The sequence below is a fragment of the Falco punctatus genome (assembly GCF_963210335.1).
Source record: "Falco punctatus genome assembly, chromosome: 2".
Taxonomy (NCBI): Eukaryota; Metazoa; Chordata; class Aves; order Falconiformes; family Falconidae; genus Falco; species Falco punctatus.
The window spans coordinates 31,872,126-31,897,418 of NC_137581.1; the positions used below are offsets into that span (position 1 = coordinate 31,872,126).

At 43.3% G+C, this 25,293-nt stretch overlaps 1 protein-coding gene across 5 annotated transcripts; it reads left to right on the forward strand.

The window, feature by feature from the left end:
* Positions 1-652: 652 nt before the first annotated feature.
* RUBCNL (rubicon like autophagy enhancer) lies at positions 653-25,020 on the forward strand. Of its 5 annotated transcripts, none has more exons than XM_080375828.1 (16): positions 653-797; positions 1,358-1,466; positions 3,615-3,723; positions 6,035-6,703; positions 11,030-11,115; positions 14,206-14,413; positions 15,276-15,380; positions 17,614-17,656; positions 18,019-18,151; positions 18,562-18,707; positions 19,486-19,550; positions 20,750-20,988; positions 21,784-21,845; positions 23,121-23,274; positions 23,396-23,486; positions 24,549-25,020. In XM_080375828.1, the coding sequence occupies exons 2-16, from the start codon at positions 1,395-1,397 to the stop codon at positions 24,659-24,661; spliced, it is 2,295 nt and encodes a 764-aa protein (XP_080231954.1). In that variant the 5' UTR covers positions 653-797; positions 1,358-1,394; the 3' UTR covers positions 24,662-25,020. The 5 variants fall into 5 exon arrangements, with proteins under 5 accessions (XP_080231954.1, XP_080231955.1, XP_080231958.1 ...); XM_080375829.1 differs by having other exon boundaries at positions 794-843; XM_080375832.1 differs by lacking the exon at positions 653-797 and adding an exon at positions 904-1,115.
* Positions 25,021-25,293: the final 273 nt, after the last annotated feature.

A 25,293-nucleotide genomic window follows, 5' to 3' on the forward strand; every position in this document is an offset into this window, starting at 1 on the left:
CTCAATTCCTTTCTAAAAGCTAAGTGAGAATGGATCACTGTCATTTCTGATGTCCCAGCTGGTTGCAAATCCCAAAGTACAGCTGATCCTTGAGGTGTGACTGCACGTTGCCTGCGGGCCTCAGCATGCCCCACCCCAACTGAGAAAACACTGGCCGTTCCCTCCCACTTGACTTCTCTTGCTTTTGTTTGGTTTTAGAATGGAGGAGAATAGACTATTTCAGTTGGAGGGGGCCTACGACCATCATCGAGTCCAACTGCCTGGTCACTTCAGCGCTGACCAAACGTTAAAGCATATTCAGGGCACTGTTCTAGGGAGCCTGTTCCAGCGTCTGACCACCCTCTCGGTAAAGAAACGCTTCCTAACACCCAGTGCGAACTTCCCCCGGCACAGCTCTGAACCGTGCCCACGGCCCCGCGGCCCGGGGGACCGGCACCTCTCCTCAGGCAGCTACAGCGAGCCACGGGGTCGCCCCTCAGCCTCCTCCTCCAAACCAGGCCGCCCCAGGCTGCCGCGCCGCTCCCCACAGGTCGTTGTTGTTGCCGTTTGCGTTCGTTCCGTCGGGGTTTGTTTCCTCCACGTTGTGCTGCGGCACCGCGGGCCGCGGGCAGCCGAGCGGCGGCGCAGGCACCCAACGCCGGCCGGGCCGCTCCGCCCCGCCCCGCCCCGGGGCGCTGCTCCGCTCCCCCGCAGCCGGAGGGCCGGCGGCCGCCGCGGCAGTGGGCGGGGCCTGCGCTGTGCGCCGGCGGGCGGGCGCGGTGCCCGCCGACCAGAGGAGCCGGGCGCAGCGGCTGCAGGTGGGGACGGGGAGTCGCGGCTGGGCGGCAGTCGGTGCCTTGCGGGGTGCGCTGCTGGGGCGGGACGCGTTCGGGCGGCGGGGGTCGGTGTCTCGCTGCGGATTAAGCGCTTTCCAAAGCTGGCCGGCAGTCGGGGGGCTCGGGCGCGGGGCGCTACGCGGCTGCCCCGCACGGTGGTCGGGGAGCGGCGCCGGGTCTTATTGACCGCCGGCACCGGGGGCAGAGCCGCCTCAGGGCCGCAGCGCGGGGGCATCGCCGCTGCCCGGTCCGCTCCGTCTCTTCGTCATTTTGCCACAAACTGCGGGCTACAGCCGATCGGTACGTGCCTGTCATGTCTGTGGTGGGCATTTTCCCCTTGAGTTGTTTTTAAGAAAACCTCTGAATTAGGCTCTTTTTATTACAGATCTCCATTATTGCTGAGCTCTGCTTTTCGGTAAGCTTAGAGGCATGCAGAGTCAAGACCGAAAACAGTTCAGGATATTAAACGTGGAGTCTGCAAAATACATGGAGAATCGCGGTTAGAGTGGTGGTGACTGTAATTCTTTCCCTATTGCTTCCAGGTACATCACAGCAACAAAAAATGCATGCTGCCCCACCATGTCTCTCCATGCGGTAGCTGTAGCCAGCTACAGCAGAGCAGAAGTCTTCAGGCACCCCCACCCTGAGCAGGTGAGGCACCCAAGGCACCCGAAGGCTGGCTCGGTGTGTTCGTTAGCCAGGAGAACTTCCCTCTAAAAGCAGCTTTTAGTTGTCAGTGGTTGTGGTAAATGCTTTATTTTTAAAGGTTACATTACGGAGTTAATTTTGAAAGTACAGTCACGGTATATTGAGGGGGAAAGGCATTTATGCTATGAAAGATGACAAACCGTCAAGTGTGTTATTGGTTGTGGCAGCGCGTTGTGGTACTTTTCATGCACCTCTGTTGTATTTCCTTACATGTGCTCTTTCACTGCTTTTTTGTGGTTGTGGGGGTTTTGTGTTGTTTTTTTTTTTTAGTTTGATAGTTAAATACTAAAGGAGCTCTTTCCCAGTTTGTGATACAGTTGAAATCATAACATCTTGAAAGTAAATGGAAGTCTTTTATCAGAATTCTCAGAACACCCGTTTCTTCTGATAAGATCTAAGAGATGGGAGGGTTGTTTAAAAAAAAAAAAAGATAAAGTCTTAAAACTTAGCACTCTTTATGCTTACTGATAAAAGTACTTACACTCACCCTGGTGTCAGGCCGTTGTGATACTTGCTTCCTAAAAGGTAGAGTCTGCTAACTGCTGATACTTTTTCTTTTAATAATTAAGAAAAAAGCATTCCTGTAAGAACTACTTTATCCAGTAATGTTGATAATATGATATTTATATGTGTAAAGCCTACCTACATAACGATTTCTCAAAATTAGTGCGAAGGGGAAAAAAAAAGAAAGCACTATCCTATACTGAAAAGAGTATTTTTCCAAGCACTGGCATGATCAAACACTAAATATTTAAAATTCAGCATACTATTTTTGGCTGAAATGTTATTCTTTAGTTAAAAGGGAAATTCTTTGTGGCTTTTAGTTTCTTCTGCTTTCCATGAGTCTGAAGATTATCTGGGTTATATCTGCTTTCTGAGTCACCCCACTCTCCCACAGGACAATGTGGGGAATGTGGAGCTCCATGCAGGGTGGCAGAGGACAGCACACCTTTTAACTCTGTTCTCTTTGTATGGGATCGTAGGGTGCAGGGGAGGGCAAGGGGATGCCTCTGTGTGGAGACATTGCAGTGATGTCTGTGAGTGGGGAGAAGGCATGGGGTACAGCTTGGTTAACTATTTTTTAATGATGCGCCTGTCAGAGCAGGGCACCCCTTTGATTTCCGTGGTTTCTGTCATGTGCTCTGCAGGTCTGTGACATACCTGGGGGAGTGGGAGATAAATGTGTGACCCTCACAAGGAATTTGTGAGCTCAGGGAAGAGACCTGTTGTTTTGTTGTCCTGACTGTATCTTAGTCCCTTGTTGGAATTAGCCCCTTGTCCCTCGGTATCTGCACTAAACTGCATGCCCTGGTTCAGCTTATGCTGGTTTGACAATATGGTAAATCCAGCTTTGGGTTTAGAAATACCAAATGGGAAGCGTCATGACCACACAAAGTGAAATTGCTGATCTGGTATAAACCTGCTCAGTCAGTTCAAATGCATTCACAATTTTTGTCAGCTTGCATTGGCAGGCTGTGTGCCAGGCTGAGATTATCTATTTGTGTTGCTTCTTGCTTCATGCTGGGTCAGCCACGTTGCTGACGTGAACCACAGGTACTATAGTCTATCAAATTAGGCTGACATGATTATGTGACCTCACTTGCTCCCAGCTGATACAGTTGGGAGATCAAGCAGCACATGAATCAGGTGCTTGTGAAGACAGGGCCTCATAGATTTAGCTCACAGCCTATACACATCCAAACAGGCCCATACTTCCAGCTACAGATTGGTGTTTTCTTGAATTCTTTTCCACTTCATTGCTTTTGTTTTGATAGATATATAGATATGTGATTCAGCATTTTATCTTGAATGTGCCTTATGCGCATGTTTAAGTCTCCTATCGCCGAGATTTTCTTTTGCTCACCTGCCTTCTGGAGTGAAATGAGAGATGTAGAGATGCCAGTGCTGTTCAGGTGGCGCGTGCTTCTGTGGAGATTTTCAGACAACCAGAAATACAGGCAGTGGTTAGGTGACTGTCAGCAGGCCTTAGCAGGGTGTTCTTCCTGATGGAATGACTGTGAGACTGGCGGTATCATTACCAGAGTACTGCTGTTTTATAACCAAATGTCTGCCTGTGTGTTCTTGTTCTAGTTAAACCACGAAAGCCTAAAGGTGGCTTTTACTGAATCAGCGTATTCTTCAAATCCCTCAGCAAGGATTAGCTGCCTTGCTCCGACACCTCAAATCTCCGTTCTCTCAGGTATGCCAATTTGTTCTAAAATGCCTCCCTCTGGGAAGCTTTGCTGATGCTTGTAGTGCTAGCAAAAGCTATCAAAGTTTGTGTGTACTAAACAAGTATCGTCTGGTTAGAGAGGGAGCCTTGCTTACTGGCTTTGAAGACGGGAAGCACCAAAGTATGTTATACAGTTTGAAGGTATGGGGTTTTCTTACCTTTTTAATGGTAGCTTGGCCATTTTAGTTATATTGGCATTTTAAGTGCTTCAGAGTAAAATATGTCATGATTCTTGGCAGGTTAACTCCTTGTTCATTCAAGAAATAGTTTCTCAGATTTTAACAGATTACCATCATTACTCACATGAGTGTCAGTTGCAAAACCAAATTTGAGATTATTGGGTTTTTTAATTGGAACTAACCTATTTCTGGTAGTAGCTTAAAATGCAGGTTTTGGTGGGTTTTTTTGTTGTTGTGTTGTTTGCTTTTTTTAAGTTTGGCAGAGCAGAAGCTTGAGTTAAAATGTTTAAAGCTTGTTCTTTTTTCTCTTACATTGCACTAAGAAAAAGTATTTGGCAGAGGCAGTCAGCATGGTTATAGGATTAGTGCTAGAGATACTCCATATGATGCTGGAGTAGTGGGAGATGATGAAGGGTAAGGGAATAGAAAGGCTGTCATGATGGGATTTGCAGTAGGACAGCAGAGCAGAAGAGTCAAAGACATTAAGACCAAATGTTTTGGTTTGTCTTACACAGAAAGGATGCTGTTTACAGCCCAGGTTAAGGTGGTCCTGTGCAATTGAAATGTCAGCAGTTACCAGATTGCTTTATTTTCCTGAAAAGGTCAAAATAAGTTTGTTTGAAAGTGAGCTAGCTTTTCTTTTCCCATTCCTGTCTGTATAGTGCCATGACTGGTTGTGTCAGCAAGGTGTTTCTTTGCAAGTGCAGCTGGTAAAATGTGCAGTATTGCTGCTGTTTCTGCAAGAGCTTTGTTCTGGTAAGTGGCAGGTGGCTGGTCCCAATCACTGATGAACTCTTAGCTAATTTTGACTTGGCTTTACTGACAGCACTGCTAGCAGCTCTTGCAGTATAGCTTATATGTGATGTTCTTAATAATTATTTTTAGCTTTTTCTTCATGAGTACTGCTCTTTATATAGACTTGCTTTTCCAGAGTATGTTGGAGGTTTTTGTTGGAGGTTTTGATCCCTTCATTAGTACACTTTCTTATCATGCAGTGTGAGTGCATGCTGGCTTCCAGGTGAGTGACTTGGTGGAGAGGTTTACCATTTTCCATTGAGATATGTTGAAGGAGAGCAACCTCTGGGAAAAGTCTGCAGTCTGCAAGACGTGCTGCTTTTTTTTCATCAGCCTTGTTTGACATTCCTCATGGTCCTAACTAAGAGTTATTTGCTCTGGAAGGAAATCTTCTTGATTGTTTATAGAATTTTACAACCAACTTCTCTTCCCCAAAGTAGACAGTTGTTAACTTCATTGTTGTGATGTGTTTGATAATTTATTCTTGAACATAGACTTTGTGTCTAATCTCTCCATTGCTTGGCTGATGGCAGTTCCTGCAAGGCTTTTTGTTCAAGGTATAGGACTTCAGTTTATTGTTGAATAGCTACTGGTTGTGGTGCACACTTCTACATCACACTAATGTTGCTATATTTGTCACTAAAAGCAGTTTTTCCATTTTCTGTTGAACTACAGTTCTGCAGTAGATCATATAGGACCTTGGCAGGCAATATTTTTGATTCCTTCAGAGGCATAGCAAAGTTGCTATGACAGGGCTAATTTTCTTTATGGGTTCACGTAAATGTTGCCACCCCTATGAGTAATGAACTGAAAGTTACTTTAGCCTTTTCCTCAGGAGGAGCGACTGAACTGAAGCACGCAAGCACGTGAGCTTTTATTGCTAAGTGTGTATTTTTTTTCTTCCTGTTGTATTGATCCTCCATATGTCTTGGTATAATGTGACCTTCTCTTTTACTGGCAACAGAACCTGTACCAGTAACTGTACCTCATCCAGTTTTGTAGAACAATGATGTTTTCAAGCACATTGACAATCGGTCACCATCAAAGTCTTAACTAATTGCATTTGGCTAGCAGCAGCATACTTTAGTGTTGGTTTATTACCTAGCCTTATCAATGACAGAATGGCTTCCTGACTGCAGAAAGCAAGAGCTTTCTTGCAGGAAGAGGCAACAGTGGTGCATGAATTCAGCTCTATCCTGTCTTCTTACCTGTGTCAAAAAGAATGTGCATTTTATTCACGTTGTAAATTAACCTTTTCTTAGTGCCATTTCCTAACTTCTTAGTTTATTCTCTTTTCTGAACAGATGAATACTCAAGGCCAGCAGTGATTGGACATGCTGGAAGTTTTGGATCATACCCAAACAGTGCTGAAGCTATCAAAGACATTCTCATGTCTGTTTTAAATGCATCTGGTTTGAAGCCCTCTTTTGTGCCAGAGCAGACCACAATGCAGGGAGCTGAGCATCTGGACAGTGACGTGGAACAGTGGGAAGAAAGCAGTGCTGGGGATAGCCATGATGACAGCGACAGCGATTCTGCACACCACAACCCTGCCTGTACACAAACAGACATTCGGTTTACAAGGCACCGGGCATGCTGGGACAACACGTGCTATGATTCCTCTAAACCTTCGCTGGATACTTTCTTTTGTCCCCATTACTCTGATGGGGATCCTGCAGCTTCCTCTTTGAATGGTTTCTCTCCTTCAGATGCATCCCCTCTGAAGCGGGACTGCTTTACCCAGGTGACGTTAACAGGAGGCACTGTCACATCAGCTGTTGTGCATTCTGGAAAAGAATGTTATACCTCCCCCGAACAAGACTTGACTTTCACAAAGTTTCTTTCCAATTCAGTTGCTGGTAAGCCAGCAGATCTGTTGAAATACCCTGATGCTTTGGAGCCTGCTCCTGTCAGCAACAGTGACAGCAGTTCTCCCAGTGGACTTGCCCAGTCAGAGCCAGTCAATCGAACAGGTAACTTTACAGGTCCATTTTTGTTTTATGATTTCTGTGCTAGGAAAGACAACTGTAATTTAAATGGGCCTTGTTTATGGCAGTTGTGAATTAGACAAATGCTGTCATTGAAAAAGGAGAGAGGGCAGAAAGCGAAAGCTTAAAAACAAAGGAGAACCAGAGGGCTGGACTTGATGAAACAGGAGACACTCATGCTTGCAGTAGTAGTCTGTTTCATTGCGCAGAAAAGCTTTTGTCATAGTCAGCCTTTGGTAAAATAAAAACCACTGAGCTGTGAGCAATGTAGAACATCCACTGGATGAGGCTTTCACCAGCTTCATCTTGTCTTCATCATCATCCTTTTCCCAAAAACAGATAATGTAAATCTGGGCGTTTGGTAGCAATTCGCTGGTGTGCGCATACTCCCTGGGACATCTCCTGGTGTCTGACATGAGCCAGAGGAGAGGGAGTCCTCTGGGATTTTGAAGGCAGGGCTTTAACATCCATTATCATTTTGACTGCATTGGCTTGTGCCAGAGCGGGACTATTCTTCCCTCTTCCCCTTTCCAGGTGCACCCACCATCTCAGACACGTAGCCCCATCTGATACAGATCAGGATCTCTTTTTTTTTTTTTTTTTTTTTTTTTTGCTCCTCAGTAGTTTGCGACCACATAGATATCTCACATTCTCTTTGTGAAGAGACACAGGCTGAGGGCTGCTACTGCTAGCGAAGTGTGCCTCCTGTCCCTTCGGTGGCAGGGGGCTCAGGGCAGCACAGGCCTGTAGACAAGGACCTGTTTGGTGGGGATGTTCAGCGCGGTGCCTCCAAGATGGCTGGTGGAGCAGCTGCTGCGACCTGGGGGCTGCGTGTGCCTCTGTGAGGCTGCCGGCCTTCCTGGGCTGCAGGCCAGGGCACCTGCCCTCGGCCGGGACAGCAGAATAACCCCCTTGTGTTTCATACCTAATGCTGGTACGACCAGCCTTTGCTGCAGCAAGAGGAAGCATTTTTATGTTATTTATAAAGGTTATTTTCGGTATCTAAGGACTTAATCTTACTCTATACTGAGCCTTGGTGCAACTCAGATGGTGCAGCTGAGGCCTGATTTTTCTGCTGGAAAGAATGCAAAGAGCAGGGAGTGCTGAGCCTGCCTTTGCGTTATAAGTAAAAACAGCAAAGGCTGGTTTTTGTGTGCTTGGTGTCTTGGTGTTGGGTTTGTGGGTTGTTGTTTTGGGGGGCGATTTTTGGTTTGGTTGTTTGGGGTTTTTTGTTTTTGTTTTGTGGTCTTTCTTTCTTCTCCCTTTGGTCAATATTAGTCCTAATGGTGATGCTTCGTTGATCTCCGCTTCCAAGCTCTGGCCCTTCCCAGCTTCTCCAAGGCCTCAAGCTGGCAGCGAGCTCTCAAATAGGGACATGACATTGCAGGACTGGGCACTCTGAATAATAACAACGTTGTCATCTGGGACAGGCTGTCATCAGCAATTAGCATGGTGACAGTTGTGGCTGTTGCCTTCTGCTGGGTGTTTTGTTGGCCCTGCGTGTTTGAGAGGTGCCATCAGGGAGGAGGAAATGGTGCCCGGCGGTTGGGGCCAGCCACGCAGGTTTGAGTGGCTGCCTCGAACACAACCCGGGTTCTTTGTGTCAGCTGGGACCGTGAGGCATAGGTGTCAGAGCCGATAAATCATGAGTGACTCCCATCCGCTGGCACGAGTGGGATGTGCTTGCGTTGGGTTGGTAATGCTCCTGGCTCTCCGGAAAGCAAATGGAGGAGTACAGCAGCCAGACGACTGAAGAAGCAGCCAGACGACTGAAGAAGCAGCGTCCTTGATTTTGCTAACAAATACTCTTTGCAGGAGCCAGGATCCTGTTGGGCACTGTGCAACGTGATGGGCTCTGTCTGCGTTAGACTTTAGTCTGTTCTGTACAAAGTGAAAATTTCTGCGTTTCATCTTTCCTTGTGGCTTCCAGCCATTTAACTTGCTGCTGGGTAGCCTGTGGTTGGCGGGGAGGTCTCATTCTCCCCTGTGTTGTGCAGGGCTATGAGGATGGGAAAAACAAATGTCAAACTGAAAAAGAATGCCTAATTTGAAGGCAGGGATTACATGCCATCCTTTCCATTGCTGTCTCAGAGGTGGTGGTTTCTCACTTTTGTTCCTCGCAGGAGAATTGGTGAAGGGTGCACAAGGCATAAGGAAGTGACATAAGATTACTTAAATCAAAATAACATTTTTTCAGCAGGGTTTCTTCTGGTCCTGTGAGGCTCCTGTTAGGCTTTGCTAATACTTTTAAATATGAAGGTGGCCTCGTGTAACCTTCTGAAAAGGCTACGTCATTGTTAATGAAGAACCTGTGACTGAATGGAGTATCTTCTCGGAGCTTTTTTGTGGTCAGTGTGTCACTGGCAGTTCTTGCTTTTAACCTCTGTGTACATCAATGTCACTTCCTTCTGTGGCTCTTGAGGACTCTTTCCCAAGCCCCAGCAGCCTCCAGGCAACAGTGCGGAGGAGCAGAAGGGCAACCAAATAATTTTTCGTGTCAGACCCACAGTTCCATCCCATTGCTGGATAAGCTGAGCTCCTTGCCTGGGCTTCTTCCCACTTTGCATTCTTTTCACTTAAAGATGCAAGTGGGATGCAAGAGGTAAGCAAAAGAGAAAGCTCCCATTAGATTTCAAAATTATATTTAAGATTAGTTGCATCTTATATTTTAAAGAGAAAGGAATAATTTTCCCATTTCCTTATTTCTGCTTATTATTTTTAGTTCAGAGAGTAATGTTTGTTATCTTAACTGATGAGAACGTAGGCTGTTACCCAGCTGTAGAGCCTTTAGCAGTTACCTGTACCCTCCATACACTGCTTACCCAGTAAGATGACTCATCAAATAGGCATGAAAATAACCTAACTGGGTGATTAAATCTGCTTTGAAAAGTCAGATTGTCAGTCTTTCCATTTTTCCTCCATGATACGCACAATTAAGAATTCTGTACAAACCCACTATGGCAGTGTCACTACGCTCAAGCACAGTATTGACTTTCCAGCCTGATGTCACCAATGCTCAGGGCAGCATAACGTGGTGTCTACAAATAAAGCAATATAAAGAATCTAAACTAGGCCTGAGATTCAGCGTCCTTTAGTTGGGGAAAAATTATTCTCACATTATGTGGGACCTCTTTATCCTTTCTGTTGACTTTTAAACAAATTTAGGAGTGGCAATTTTTTTTTATTACAAAGAGCCTTTGATTAAGCCATGTTACCTGCAATGGCTTTACATGGCATGTGTGGTGGTAGCATTTAGATATGGTCTACTTTATCCTGTAAACATCACCACAGTGAAACAGAAATTGGTTGGTTATAAGGTCAGAGGAGAGGTAGTATACACCAGTCAGTGTTTAAAAAAAAAAACAACTTAAGTAGTTTCCTTTCCTATGTCATTATAGTGTATGTCTGTATACGTTATATATAATCTTCATCATCCTTCCAGCAAATTTCTTGTAGCAGTGGCTGTGAGTGTATTGAAAACAAAACATGAGGGCATGATTTCATACCTTCAATTTTCTGGGGAAGAAGGTTGTGACTATATAGATATTTATATAAAAAAGCAATCCATGGTACATCTATAGAAAACCAGATGCATGCTCTGCTGCATAGTGTAAAGTTCTTAACAGGGAAGAAAGATGAAATTTGTTTCACATGCTCATCATACTCAGCGATGAATTCCAGGAAAACAGAACTGCTGTTCCAAGAAGCAGGGAGTACTGTGGCTAATGCGTCTGCTCCAGTTGTACATATTACTATGCAGTATGGTTTGCATTTGGAAAGAGGAGGGAGGTTTTCTTGAGGTATGAAAACATAACGGCAATGTTTTTTTTCAAACTTGCTGTAGTCGCACAATACCAGTAGTAATTCAGGAAATCTTTTGAGGCCGATGCATCTCTCTGCATGCCCAGACAGCAGTGAGATTTCTTTTTCTTTCAGCAGTTGTGAATAAACAGAGAGCAGTGTTAGGTGACTGTATTGCAAACTGCAGAGCATCACTGTAATCCCTGCCTGAGGTTCTGGCTGTTATTGTCCCCAGCAGCTCAAGATGTAGCTGGGAGAGGGCTGGTGTTGGGAGCGCAGTGGTACTGTCACCACTTGTCATTTTTACTGTGTTTCCCTAGTAGTTGATACTTGTGCTTCAGGTTGCCAGAGTAGTTCAAATGCTAACATGTTCCCCACATTTCTCTTTCCAGCCCCAAGTGTTCAGTTTTGGGAAAGAAAGTTTACTTTGCTTTCTGGAGATCACCCTGCACGCATCCCGGGAGCTACAGAGAAAGAAATAACTAACACAAGTTCTTGTTAAACCCACAGGTTCTACTTTTCCTTTGAACATAAGTGCTATACCCTGGAATCGTTCATTGCAGGACATCTGCATGCTTCCAGAAGATGTGGAGAAGGTGAGGACAACAAAGTCATAATCTTTTTTCTATTTTATAGTGGCAAAACCAAACAAGAGGAGGCATTTCTCAATAACAGAACTTTCTGATGGATGGACTAATCTTTGCAAATGCTGTATTTTCTCTCCTCTTCCCCTCTGTGGGTGCACCTACAAACCTAAAATGCATATTTCTTTTATTTTTACTCTTAGTCTGTTCATTATTTTAATTATCTTAAAATAATGGAAATATTTTAGAACACTATACATCTCCATTTTTCATTACATCATTTTCCCACACATTCCTTGAGACCAAACTTATTAGAGCTACTTTAAAGTTATATCAGAATATGTTACATAGAATTTGTTGCAGCTACATGTGTGTGGTGGATGGGATTTACCTCATGCTTTTACTATCAGGAGACAGGGAGATGTTGGGGGGGGTTTGTGTGTGCTTATGATGAGCATGTGAGATTGCTTGCTTGTTATTCATGTTGTAATCCTTTTACAGCACAGTAACTGTAACATCTTCAGTAATTTAAGCAGTTTCTCATGGTTTCCAATTTGCATAATGGGCCCAAAGGGTCTTAGGAGTGTTGCCAAATAAGCAGCTCATTTGAGCTTATAAACAGAGGTGAAGATGAGAAGATAATGTTGTCACACATAACCCTGTGTGCTAAATGTTAATCTTTTCTGACAATTGGAAAAGAGGTTAATATTATAATTAGTTGTTGCAGTGAGTAGGATTTAATATGAAAAAGCTTTAGAAATGTGCCTAGAAAATGATTTATTTTTTTTTTTGCTTAACTGTCAATGTGCATGTGGTCCCATGTCCTGGGCCCAAGAGGTCATCATCTTTTGGCATAGCACTAGTTTTACTGGAGTGGCAAGTTCTGCATTGGATTTGAAACTTGGCATCTACAAGGTGCATTTTAAAACAAAAACAAAAAACACCATGCTTGTGAACTAGTTTGTCATGTTGCTTTTTGTGAAAGATGATGTTTCTCTATCTGTAATGTGGGAACAAAAAAATGAAGTAACTTGCTTTCCATCACCAGGGGACCAGCAGGTAGATACCTGGATTAGAAACCACAGTCTGAGAACTGTTGAGTGAGGCAAGATAACATCAGCTACTTCTCTTGTGCAGCTGATTGTGGGCTAATGTGATTACAGGTTAAAAGATATTAAGAGCTCAGTCCTTTATGAGTGAGGCTGCCTTTAAAAAACAAACGAAAAGTCCCCAAACACTTTTAGGTTGTGAAATAATCTTTTTGAAACTTGGGAGACTGAAAACTAAGATGCATGTAGTGTCAGCAAGTCTGAGAGTTGTAGTTGTGTGCCAGGAAGGAGATGGGCCAGATAATCTAGAGGGACTTTCCACTGATGCAAGTGGAAAGGAAGAGAAGTGAGAAGGTTGGTGTGTCACAGCTGAGTTGAGACTGCTTCCTAGGGTGACAGACCTATCAGGAGTCAGAGCTGAAAGCTGATTGATAGTCATGCTGACTACAGGAGTGCCTGTATCCTGTTCCATCTTTCTTGCAATGCAACTCTCTGATACACTCATAATTGCTTTTATCAGCAGGACATGCTGATACGCTGTGTCCTGCCACTAACTTGGGGTTAACCAGTGCCACACAGGCTTTTTTGAATTTTCAAAGTAGGAGATGTCATCTTTATTTCCCAAGAGGAGAAAGGCTGTTTAATTCTTTCCTTTGCTAATGGTGTGTCCTGAAGTTCACTGAAAGTTGTCTCTGGAGAAACTATGCACCAAGCAAGTGATGTTAGTCAGTGTTAGGAAAAAGATAAAAGTCTCTTCAGACACCCACAGGGACTTGTGGGCTCTCTCTAATGTTGAGATTAATCTCTTCTAAATGCATTTGGCTGTGGACAATAAGAAAGCAGCGATGTCTGTTGTGCTTCTTAAGATTTAGCTATTTTTAAACACTGATGTCTGTCTTTGTGCTTCCCATAGAGGTTGTAGGGGATGTCATGAAAACTGACATTCAATGGTACAATTTTCTGAGCATAAGCCATTTTTTGTAAAGCTTTAATTATTCTGCTCTCAGAATCTCTAGGATTAGATACTGCCGTGGTTTTTTTAGACAGAGGTTTAGCTTTGCATAATGTGAACACTTGCGGTTGAGAGGAAAGGGAGTGAGTGTCCTAACCATCTTTGGGTTTCCACCCATCCACTTTTGAGCTGAGCCTGGGCTGGGAAGCTGTGCCCAGGCTAGCAGAAATAGCGTAGATGGACTGGTGGGATGCTCTGTTAGACCACAGGAAGCAAGGGATACAGCAGTGACATCGGGGCAGGGAGCCCAAGGTTTGTCAGGATGGCTCAGTGATGTCAGAGTTGGCTTTACAAATTCTTTTTCCTGGAGAAGAGGTGACCTTGGGTAGGCAAGATGGTAAGGGACACCATGGGGAGAGGTTGTCTGGCAGCAAAATGCTATGGTGAAGCTTTGCGACGGCTACCTTTTATTTAAGGCAGTATGAACCCCAGCGGAGCTAGGTTCCTGCTTACCCTTATCAGAGACTTTCTGTGCAGCCTTCAGTTGACAGTGTAAGCTATCTCACTTCATAATCCCTACTTCACTGCGTTGACTCTTAACACATCAAAGTATTTTACTAGCTTCTGTACTACCCGTCACCTGAAGGTCTGCAGTCCCTTCAAAACTTGCCATTTCTGGCCCCATCCAAGTTAGCATGCATGCAAAACTGCTTGTACACACTGACTTGAAATTAAATCCTATTAAATAGATTACACAGATTCACACTTGCATACTAAATAATGCAGTGTAACTAGAGGACTAAGTCCCTAAAATGCATACATATTTATCAATTAGGCATGTAATCAAGTTCCTTTTTATCTAATAGATGGGTAAGATAAAAGTAAATTGTGTGCTTTAATCAAGGGTGAGACAATTATCTGGGCATGTTGTTTCTGAATTGCCCTTGGGGTGTTTTTTTGGTGTTTAAATGAAAAGTGAGATAGCCTTATGTTTTCTTTTACTGAGTTGAAAAAGTAGGGGGAAAAGTTATGTGTTTCACTTCTTCTTAAGTAAATATCAAATGTACTGTGTACTAATGAGCATTCCAATCTTGTGTCCAGGAAAACGCACACTTTTTTGTTGCCGATATGATTATAGCATCGCTAGAAAAAATGAAATGTAATATCCTAAGCCAACAAGCGGAGTCCTGGGGTGTGGAGGAAACAAGTGGATCAGATGGCAGCTATCACACTGATTCAGAGTTATCTTCTTACCCTGGGGTGAAGAAGTCTGATTCTTCTGTTGCCTCTTCAGACAGTGGTTATGAAGGCAAGTTACTTAGTCTATAATGCATTCTTGTCTGACAGCCTTTGCTGTTTATTTTTGGGCAAGAAAATATTAAATTAATTTGGGCATTGCTTGGAAACAAATCCTCTGTTACCTTCTTTGAGTCTCTCAAGAGCTGTGTTCCCTGAGGATTGTTATGCCACAAATACTTTCTCTGTGGGTTTGACTCTTTCTTTTGAATGCTCACATCTGTGTGTTATGTAATCTGTTTTTTTAACATGAAAAAGAAAGTGTATGGTTGAAGTGCCACATGGCAAGCACAACTCTCCATGAAGCATGCCTGTAGTGGCTGGTTTTCTCTCCTTATTTGCAGGATTTGAAGCTTGGCTCTGTCCTTCTGTGCTTACTTCTGCACTATGCAGATCAGGTCACACAGTTGATTTGAGTGAAACTGCCCGGAATATTCATTCACGTATAGTTTGAGGCAAGATAATAAATGCTCCTGGCACTGTAATGCTTGAGTCAGCACATGCATTTCTAAGTAGATTTTAGTCTCTTGAGTAATATGGATCTTAGCAATGAAACTTAAGTATAAAGTCTAAATGCCATAACATCTGGGGGAAAATGAATGATGTGCTTGCACATGAGAAGGTGAGAGACCACTGATAATCAAAAGCTTTTTTGGTTTAGTCTCTAGAAGCTTCTTCCCAAGGAACTAAAGGGGGACATGCTATGTGACAGACTCCCAAGAACAACTGGTGCTGTGTGTGTGTGTATAAATAAATAAAATTGCTCTGTAAATACAGGCTGTGTGCTTAAGTTCTGATAAGCAAAGAAAAATATAATTGCAGCTACTCTATACATGCTGGAAAAGTTTAACTGGTGTTGTCTTTGTTCCGGACAGGCTGTGCTCTGCTGACTGTCAGCTCCCCAATGTATCTACCATCACATCATGAGGTTACCAGATTTCGTTGCCACAGTGAATCAGACGATGAATATGTAATTATTGGTAAGACTTTGAAATTGTAACTGCAGAAACAGCTCCATTGTTCAGCTGAATGAATCTATTGCATCATTTAGAAAATCTGTTGACTTAGTAGGTGCTATTGCAGGAGAAATAACATAAGAAAATGGAAAGAGCAATGTATGCATGACTCCTGGTTAGAACACATGCAGAAATAGCAGACTGGTGCAGGATTTCCTTTCTACAAAATACTATCTTTGCTGGTTTGAGGGTGTGGTGGATTGACTCTGGCTGGATGCTAGGTACCCACCAAAGCCACTCTATCGTTCCCCTCCTCAGTTGCACAGGAGAGAGAAAATATAACAAAAGGCTTTTTGGGTGAAGATAAGGGCCCGAAGAGATTGCTTAGCAGTGACTGTCACGGGCAAAACCAGATCGACTTGGGGAAATTAGTTTATTTTATTACCAGTCAAGTCAGACTAGGATAATGAGAAATAAACCCAAATCTTAAACCACCTTCCCCCCACCCCTCCCTTGTCCCCGGGCCCAACTTCACCCCCGCTCTCTCTCCCCGCTCCCAGCAGCGCCGGGGCCGGGCATGTGGCTGGGGTCAGTCCCTCACACGCTGCCTCTGCCGCTCCTTCCCCTCAGGGCGGCTCCTCACAGCCCTCCCCTGCCCCAGCCGGGTCCCCCCACGGGTGCCGTCCTTCAGGCACAGCCGGCTCCAGCCCGGGTCCCCCCGGGGTCCCCAGCCCCGCCAGCAAACCTGCCCCAGCCCGGGCTCCTCTCCCCGCGGGGCCACAGGCCCTGCCAGGAGCTGCTCCGGCGTGGGCTGCCCACGGGTCACAGCCTCCCTCGGGCACCCACCTGCTCCGGCGTGGGGCCTCCAGGGGCTGCCGGTGGGGATCTGCTCCTCCGTGGGCCTCCCCGGGCTGAGGGGGACAGCCTGCCTCAGCGTGGGCTTCACCGCGGGCTGGGGGGAACCTCTGCTCCGGGCCTGGAGCCCCCTGCCCCTCCTGCGCTGCCGTGGCGGCTGCGGGGCGGTTGCTCTGAAATACGCTGTCCCAGAGGCGCTACCGCCATCACTGATGGGCTCGGCCTTGGCCAGCGGTGGGTCCATCTCGGAGCCGGCTGGCACTGGCTCTGTCGGACAAGGGGGAAGCTTCTGGCATCTTCTCACAGAAGCCACCCCTGCAGCCCCCTGCTACCAACACCTTGCCATGCACACCCAACACAGGGACTGAAATTGTCGAAGGATTAAATCCAATGAATGTGGGTGAGCAAAATGTGAAACTGGCACAACCTCAGCCAACTATAGCAGTATTGTTTGAGAGAATTTAGGGCATGATCACTTCCTAATTAAGAGGTGGATTAGGTCTTAGGCAGCCCTCACTGCTTCAGGACTAGAGAGAATATCTCTGGCCCCTTGTCCTGAAGAGAAACTAAGCACTGGCGACTACATCGTGAGTTTCTTTAGTTAACTTCTGTTTTTTACATATATGGAAATAGAAACCCTTAAAAGTAGCCTGGGCAACTTTTAACTTCTATCTTATTTTTTTCTGTTAACAAAGGCTTTTTTATTGCTCCCTTTGATTTTAGAGATTCACTTATTTTTTCACCTCCTATTTCCCTAATTTAATGAAGATCTAGCCCCAAACTGCATTTCTAGTAGCAAGAGTAGTTTTGATATGTGTGAATGGGGAAGCATTTGTCTTGAGAACAATATGCATGGCCGAAACGAATGGTACCAATGTGAACACACTTACCTGCATAATCATATTTTGCCTATGTATGCAGAATGAAGAATTAGTGGAATTAAAGCACACACTTCTTAATCTCACCAGTTACTAACTTTTATAGCATTAACTGGTGTGTTTCTGGTCCAAATATCTGTCAGTGTCCAAAAAAATTAATACATGCTCTGTTGGTTATGTATGTCATTATTTATGTGTAGTGCCTCCTGGCTTGACCTGGACTAGCTGGTATGAGTCTCTCCTTACCAATTCTCCTGCTCTTGAAGGGAGGCTGATGGTGATGATATGATGCGTATCTGTTAGGGAGTACTCTTCATCAGTGGATATGCAGAGGAGATAAGACTCCTTATGCCTGTTTTTTCAACCAGGGATGAGGTTATTTCCTACATCCAGTAAGGGTGTTGTAAAGATGCATATATTTGAAACTGACCCCGTGGTAGCACAGAAGATAGATGTAAAATAGTGCTGAGTAACAGAAGCTTTGTTTCTTAGATGGATTGATAAAATTTTCTGCTTTATTGCAGAACTTGAAGATCTTGAAAATCTCTCAGTCACACCAGATGAAAGGTATTGCTGTGTATCTTTACTATAATAGCCTGGTGGCACTACCTTTTCTGCTGGACCAGCTTTCTGGTGACACTTCTGGCTGGGGCGCAGAAAGGTGTGGGAGTGGTAAATTTGGTCCTCCCAAGGAAGGGAAAGGAATGCTGCTTGACAGCAAATGTCTTTGGCACTTGGCTTAGCAGAGCCCTTCTCTTTTGCCGAGTCTGGCTGGAGGGTGATGGCTGTGGCTCTGAGGAGCTGGGTGTATCAAAGCAAGGGGATAGGAATGAAGGGATGGGAGAAAACTTTTCAGGGATGCTGAAGAAGCAATGGAGCTGCTGATGACATGCTGCTATTTTTCACTGTCTGTATTGCTTAACTTTCAGATCATCTTTTGAACCAGGCAGCAATTCTGCTGAAGCAACAGCCCAGGAGTTGTGCAGAGCTTTCAGAAAACACTGGTTGCAGACAGACTCTGCAGTTCAACTGTCTGGTTGCCTGAGCTCATCTAAGCAGAGGGTGAGTCTGAGCTGAAAACAGCGGGCTCTTTATTCAGTTTCCCAAATAATCATTGTCTCACTGCAGCTGCTTCACTGTTACGGGAAGGGGGAAGCTGCATTAAAAAAAAAAAGAAGAAAAAAATAAATACAGACAAGTACTTACAGTTTATTAGTTCACTTTAGATTGTTTTTTTAAAAAAAATTCTTCTCTCTTTAGCAATTTTTAGCATGTTTAAGATGTACAATTGTGAACAATCATGATGTACTTTCTTCTGGGACTGATGGGAGGGAGTTTTACCGAGGGGGCACTACATGCAGGTGAGAACTGAACTTCAAAATCCTGGAGTATAGAGGGAGATGTTTCATAGCATTTAACATATGCCCAGCTGTTGGGCTTGTTCATCTTCACGGGTTTGTCTTTTCCAATAGTCTGTGCTGAAAGAAGAGATTCCAAGAGTGTTTGAGTCCAGTTTGAATCTGGCTGAAGAAATAAAGATCATATCCAAATTAAGAGGATCTTCTGGCTGGGCTCCACCAAGATCGCAGATTATATTTAATATTCACCCTTCAGTTAAGTAAGTGTAAGAGATCTGAGTATTGTTTAGTATAGCATGGGGATTTATCTAAAACCTGCTGAATTTGATGGGAGGAGCCTGGGTGATTTAACAGAACCTGAGGTTAGAGTTAGTGCATGGCACAGCCTTCTGCAGTGTCTGCCACCAGTTTTGCTAGAAAGCAGATGGCATCTTTTCCCCTCTGTTGGTACATCCTGGTTAACATGGCACGTGCACTTTTACATGTGATAATACACATACTGTTTGGTGTTATGGTGGCAGCGTGCTTAGCTGGACTCCCTGGAGAATATTCTTAACAGTTTCCCCACTTACCTGCTGATACTTTGTGGGTAGTAGGTTTTCAGAAAGGAGGGAGAAAACATGTCGTATTTTGGGAAACTACTATCTCACTCTGCATGAAGTGCTGTTAAATGCACACAGTAGGCAAACGGGCTTATTCCCTATGTTGCTTTTTCAGTTTCAGGTATGGATTTCCCTCTTCCCCCTCCCTCTTGATATTGATGCCACCTTAAGAAATGGAAAATAATCTAATTTTTGCAACAATCCATACTTAGAAGCAGTAATCGATTTATCATCCACAGAATAGCTTAGAGACTCCCACTAAAATAATAATCTGCATTTCTGTCCAGAACCTCCTTCTTCATGTGGAGGTGTAGGAGTCGGCTCCTAACTTGGATATTTTCACTGGTGCCAGTGTAGCTGTCTTGCAGTTTGGGAGAATGTTAACTGAACTGTGTTTTGGATGCTGGAAGGTATAACTGTTTGCCTCTGTATGCAGGAGAGATGCAGCGGTGGCTGCCCAGAACTTTACGTGTGTTGGTTGTGGAACCCCAGTAGAAAGCAGTAAGTATTACCAAAAGGAAAAAACAAACCTAATAAATCCATTATTAGTAATCAGGCTGTAATCTTCACCAACATAGGTCTACCACAACTGTAAAATCGTCTGAGCTAGAAGGAAAATCTCATTCATGGGTGTGCTTGCAATAATAAAACAAGCAGTGGGATCTTGACACTGTAATTTCTCACTGCAGACAGAATACAATACATGATAGATGTCATTCTCATACACAATAAAATTCATGAGAGTCAACAGCAAAACACGAAAAGCAAAACAGAAAAATCAAGCTTCCAGGCTAGAAAGTGCTGGCTTTACATCTTTCAATGGTTTCTTTCAATAATTCTTTTCTGTGCCAATTTACACATTTCCTAAAGTCTCTTTTTACTTTGTGGAAGCTTTATGCAAGCTTATGGAATGTGTGGTTTTCCTCTTTTGGGTTGTCTTTTTAGAACTTTTTTCTTTAGATCTTGATCACAAAATCCTGCTTGTGTTTTATTTGTGATGTTTTGTGAGAACTGCTTGAAAGCATGATGATTTACAGGTCTGACAGCCAGACCTTACCTAAGAAATCTTTGAAGTGGCTTTCAAGACTTGTTCTGGGTCTGCTCACCAAAGAGCAGAATTTGTGATGGCCTGTAAAGTATCAGCAGTCTGTGATGGCACATTAATTCGAGCAAACCTGAGATGCTGAGATAGTTGGGAAAAATCCACAACAAACCTTTCTATATGAAAAAAGTATTCTGCAAATGTGACTCCAAGATCAGCTTGTCTTTTCATTTGGTGAAAGTATTTTGTTGTGTGATTTGTGTTGCGTCTCTTTTGTGGGTAAAGCAAGAATGGTTTCTTTAAGATCTCATGGTGATATCATCAGTTCAGTTTCACAAATGTGGAAATGGGGAAACCTTTCTCTTCTAGTGCAAAGTACAGACCTTGTGCATGTGTTTACCACAATAATAAAACCTCCTATTTAACAAAAAACAACAAACAGACAAAAAAAACCCCACCCAATAAAAAAAAAACCCAAAACCCACCAACCTCACAAACAAAAAAACCAAGACCCCACAAAACCAACCAACCAAACAGAAAAATTCCATGCCCTTCACTCCAGTAGATTCGAGTTACTTGGACAGAATAGGCATACAGAGAAGATGTATGTCCCTTAAGTCTTATAAATATTCATAATTTCATTGCTATCTACTTGCAGAATATATCAGGAGACTCCGCTATTGTGACTACCTGGGGAAATACTTTTGTGACTGCTGCCACAGCTATGCCCAGTCATCCATTCCTGCCCGAATACTGTTGAAGTGGGACTTCAAAAAATACTATGTATGCAACTTCTCCAAACACCTACTGGACAGCATATGGCAGCACCCAATTTTCAATGTGTCTTGTATTAACAAAGCCCTCTACACAAAAAGTAAAGAAATGGACAGGGTGAGGGTAAGTGTGACCTGGGTTTGGTTTTTTTTTTTGGAATTTGCAGGTCTGAGATTTTCAGGAAGAACTTAGGACAGGTTGTCCTTTGCTCTGTGTGTGTGAAGGAAGTAGAGTTGGCTTCTCCACACTGAGACTTGGCCCATCACTGCTTCTGGGACTTGCTCTCTCTCTCCCCTCATCTGAAGGGGGAGGAGGGAGAAGTTTCCAATCTATGCCAGAGCTCTCATTTCTCACCTTGTCTTTGGGAGCCATTTCCTTACTGGTTTCCAGTTTTAGTTCATGGAGGGGAGCTGGGTTCCTGCATTAAAAATTTGCCTCTGCTTGGCAATTGGCTGTTGGAAAGCTCCAGAAATTTTGAATGACTGCTTAATTTTTTTGGCCAGTAGAGAAAACACTCATGGCTCATCTAAGGGCTGTGCCTCGTACAGCTTGAGCAAGGGTGCTGTGCTGAAGATTACAAGTTGCCGTACACTCCCTTCTTGGCTAAGGAGACGCTGACCTGTTCTTACACAGGTTTGGGTCTAGCAATCTTGATGTGCTGACACAGAGCCATTTGTAGCATTAGGAATTGCTTCCCTTGTCATTGAATAAAAGTAGCTTTTGCCTTCCTGGACCTTCCGTGCATTAGAAAATCCATTTGTTTAATTCTGTGCTGAGTGTGAAGTTTCCATTTGTAGGTGTGGCTTGATGTACTGACAAGGGTTACTGACTCAAATAGTGGTGTTCCTCTATTTGAATATATAAATGCAAATTGCTTTTCATTTAAAATTTGTTCTGTTTTTCCCCTTCATATTTTAGGAGACACAAGAACAGCTTTTTCATTTAAAAAAGCTTTTGAAAACCTGCAGGTTTGGTGAAAGGTATGGGCCATCATCATGCATGAAAAATGGCTTATTAAAATGTACCTAAGGTGCTTATAGAGCCTTCTTCTCTAGAGATGTTTGAGTACAGTTTTATATGAGCTAATATGATCATTAGAAAAAAATCTTGATTAAAAACCCCTTCCTTCTATTGCACTGCAAATGTTGAGTGAAGAATAGGTGGTAGTTTTGTGTGGTAGCTTTCTGTTTGTTGTAACATACTGAGACATTCGGTTTTAAATGTTGAATGATTTTTGTTAGGTGTATGTTTTTTCGTTCTCTGTCTCTCATGTTCTGACTCATTCTTAACAGGTCAAAGGTACTTACATATATCTCTGAGATTATTTGTCTTTTTAAAAAAAATATTAAAGAAATTAACAAATGTGTTCCTTGAGGCTTTAAAGATTTCTTCCAGATATTTGGGCTCAATTCAGATTATTTTATAAACATACTCAGATGAAAGTAGTAACCAAAAGTGATAAATACCAAAGCACGAACTTGCTTGCAGCTACAAATTAAAGATTTTTGGTATTCACCTTCCCAAACTGTGGGCATAATAGGTAAACATGTGAGTGATAAAACCTTCACTGCAGAATTGCTGACTTTGTTGAAAACAAACATAAGCAAAATAAGCTTTAAAAGTAGATTCTGTTTTCTCTTTGACGTTGACCTCTTTTACGCATCAATTACATGTTATTCACCAAAACTAAATAGAAACATATTTTAATGTCTCTATTCTGGACAGCCAGCTGTGATTCCATTACAGAAATAAGCATTAGGATCCTCGCTGTACCTTCTACATTGGTGATATTTTAAAAATAATAGCTATGTTTTCAGCATTCACCTGCTCAGTACAAGCATAGTTTTACCCAATAGTGACCTATGCAGTATAAAAACCCTCAAGGTTCTTTTTTTTGGGGGTGTGGGGAGGGAGGGGAGGGAAGAAGCAAATAACTCTAGAGTATCACATTAGATATTCTATGGGATTTTACCTAGTGTTTCTGAGGTAGGAGGGAGCCCTTTACACATTATTTAGGAATTTCTGGGATAACTGCACATGGCGAGGAAAGCACATTTAAAGCAGACATTTATTCTAAATCCCAAACCCTCCACTTTTTGTTAATGTGATCTCAGATTGGAAGGGGAGGTAGGATTTAGTATGGACTTGCCTTGTATGATCCCTGGGTGACCAGAGAAGCGAAAGAGGATTATTCTTCAAATATACTTGAAAAACAACTTTTTGTAACTTGATTTATGTTTTCTTTCTGTTCGCAGAGTACTGAAAGAATTTGAACAGGTCCCCAGCCATCTGACAGAGGAGCTGCAACTCTTCTCACTGGATGACCTCGTGAAGATCAAACGAGGACAGTTACTGCCCCTTCTTAAAGATATTCTGAAGAGCTCCACCTCCCATGTGGATGGCTGTGAGGTAAAGAAAAGCCAGGGCTCTTAGTCCTTGCAGCTGCTAGTGTGAGGAATATCCCTGCTGACATTCCTAATTTTTTTTTTCTTAGCTTAAAAGTAAATCAACTCTCTTGCTATCCTTGTAGCTCTGTCAAGCGAAGGGGTTTATCTGTGAATTCTGTCAGAGTGCAGATCTGCTCTTCCCTTATCAGACTGCCAAATGCAAAAGGTGCACAGGTATGTTCCAGACCAGACATTTTTCTTATTTCCTTGGAGGCGATGTTGGTGTGTAAAACTGTTCAGACTTATTTTAGGAGAACATTGGGAACTTGCTTCACTGAAAGCATGTATATTTGAAAATTTGCATATGTATTGGACAGCCAGGGATGGCATGTGTCTTTGAAAACCAACTTGTGGCAGCTGTCTTGCATCAGTGAGTTCAGAGAGCAAAACCAGGGACTTGCCTGAACATAGTTATGGCTGCAGGGGTGGGCTATTTTTTGGGTCTGTGCCTGGGAGGGTGCTATGCTGCTGCTATATAATATCTTGCCAACATTCATTGTATATCCTGTGAATCTTACCAAAATGTTTAGTCTTAGTTATTACGGAGGTTGTTGTCCTGGCCTTGCACTGCTGCTCTTTACTTTTGCACTGCTGCTCTTTACTTTTGCACTGCTGCTCTTTACTTTTGCACTGCTGCTCTTTACTTTTGCACTGCTGCTCTTTACTTTTGCACTGCTGCTCTTTACTTTTGCACTGCTGCTCTTTACTTTTGCACTGCTGCTCTTTACTTTTGCACTGCTGCTCTTTACTTTTGCACTGCTGCTCTTTACTTTTGCACTGCTGCTCTTTACTTTTGCACTGCTGCTCTTTACTTTTGCACTGCTGCTCTTTACTTTTGCACTGCTGCTCTTTACTTTTGCACTGCTGCTCTTTACTTTTGCACTGCTGCTCTTTACTTTTGCACTGCTGCTCTTTACTTTTGCACTGCTGCTCTTTACTTTTGCACTGCTGCTCTTTACTTTTGCACTGCTGCTCTTTACTTTTGCACTGCTGCTCTTTACTTTTGCACTGCTGCTCTTTACTTTTGCACTGCTGCTCTTTACTTTTGCACTGCTGCTCTTTACTTTTGCACTGCTGCTCTTTACTTTTGCACTGCTGCTCTTTACTTTTGCACTGCTGCTCTTTACTTTTATACTTGAGTGAACTAGATAGAACATCCTTCAAGGAACACAGCTATTGATTCATTTTTTACTTTATTTTTTTCCTGAATCTTAAACTGCTTGTACATATAAACAGAGTGCAAAACATGCTTTCACAAAGCGTGCTTCAACTCTGGAGGCTGCCCCAAATGTCTGCGGATCGCAGCTCGGAGAACACTTTCAGAAACTCCATCACTGGTGCCTCTGTGAAACTGGATTCCTCTGACTGCTGATTTCAGAAGATGCTCAAAGCCAAACCTTCAGGTGCCTGACTAAGAATTAAATAATGTTGTTTTAGACATTACTATTTTTAATGTGTGTCTCCTTTATGGGGGGGTAAAAAAAAAGAAAAAGAAGACTATTTAATATCATTATTGAAAACTCGCCCTAAAGGAGTTTTAATTTTAACTGCTGATGGAAAGGCTAGATGTTAATTTTGTGACCAGCCTTTTGTTGCTGTTTTGTCCTTGTATGTAAGATTTTTAATATTATATTTTTCCATGTAAAGATTATTGCTTCTCTGTAATTCTGCAAATAATGTATAGGTAGTAAATGAATGTTGCAAATCATTACCTGTGTCAGGTTTTGGAAATTAGAAAAAGTGGTAAAGTATGAAATCATTCTCTCAAAAGCTCTACAATAGAAAAAGTTTGTCTGCAAGCTTTAGGCAGATGCTGAACTGAAATTCTGTCTGGCCAATACTTAATGTGAACCAGTAAATTTAAAGTTTCTTTTAGACAGATCTATTCAACAGCTTTTGGATTCACCCTGGCCTGCTGCTAGATGCCCACCCAGCTGCTTTCACACTCCCCCTCCTGAACAGAACATAGGGAGAAAATAAG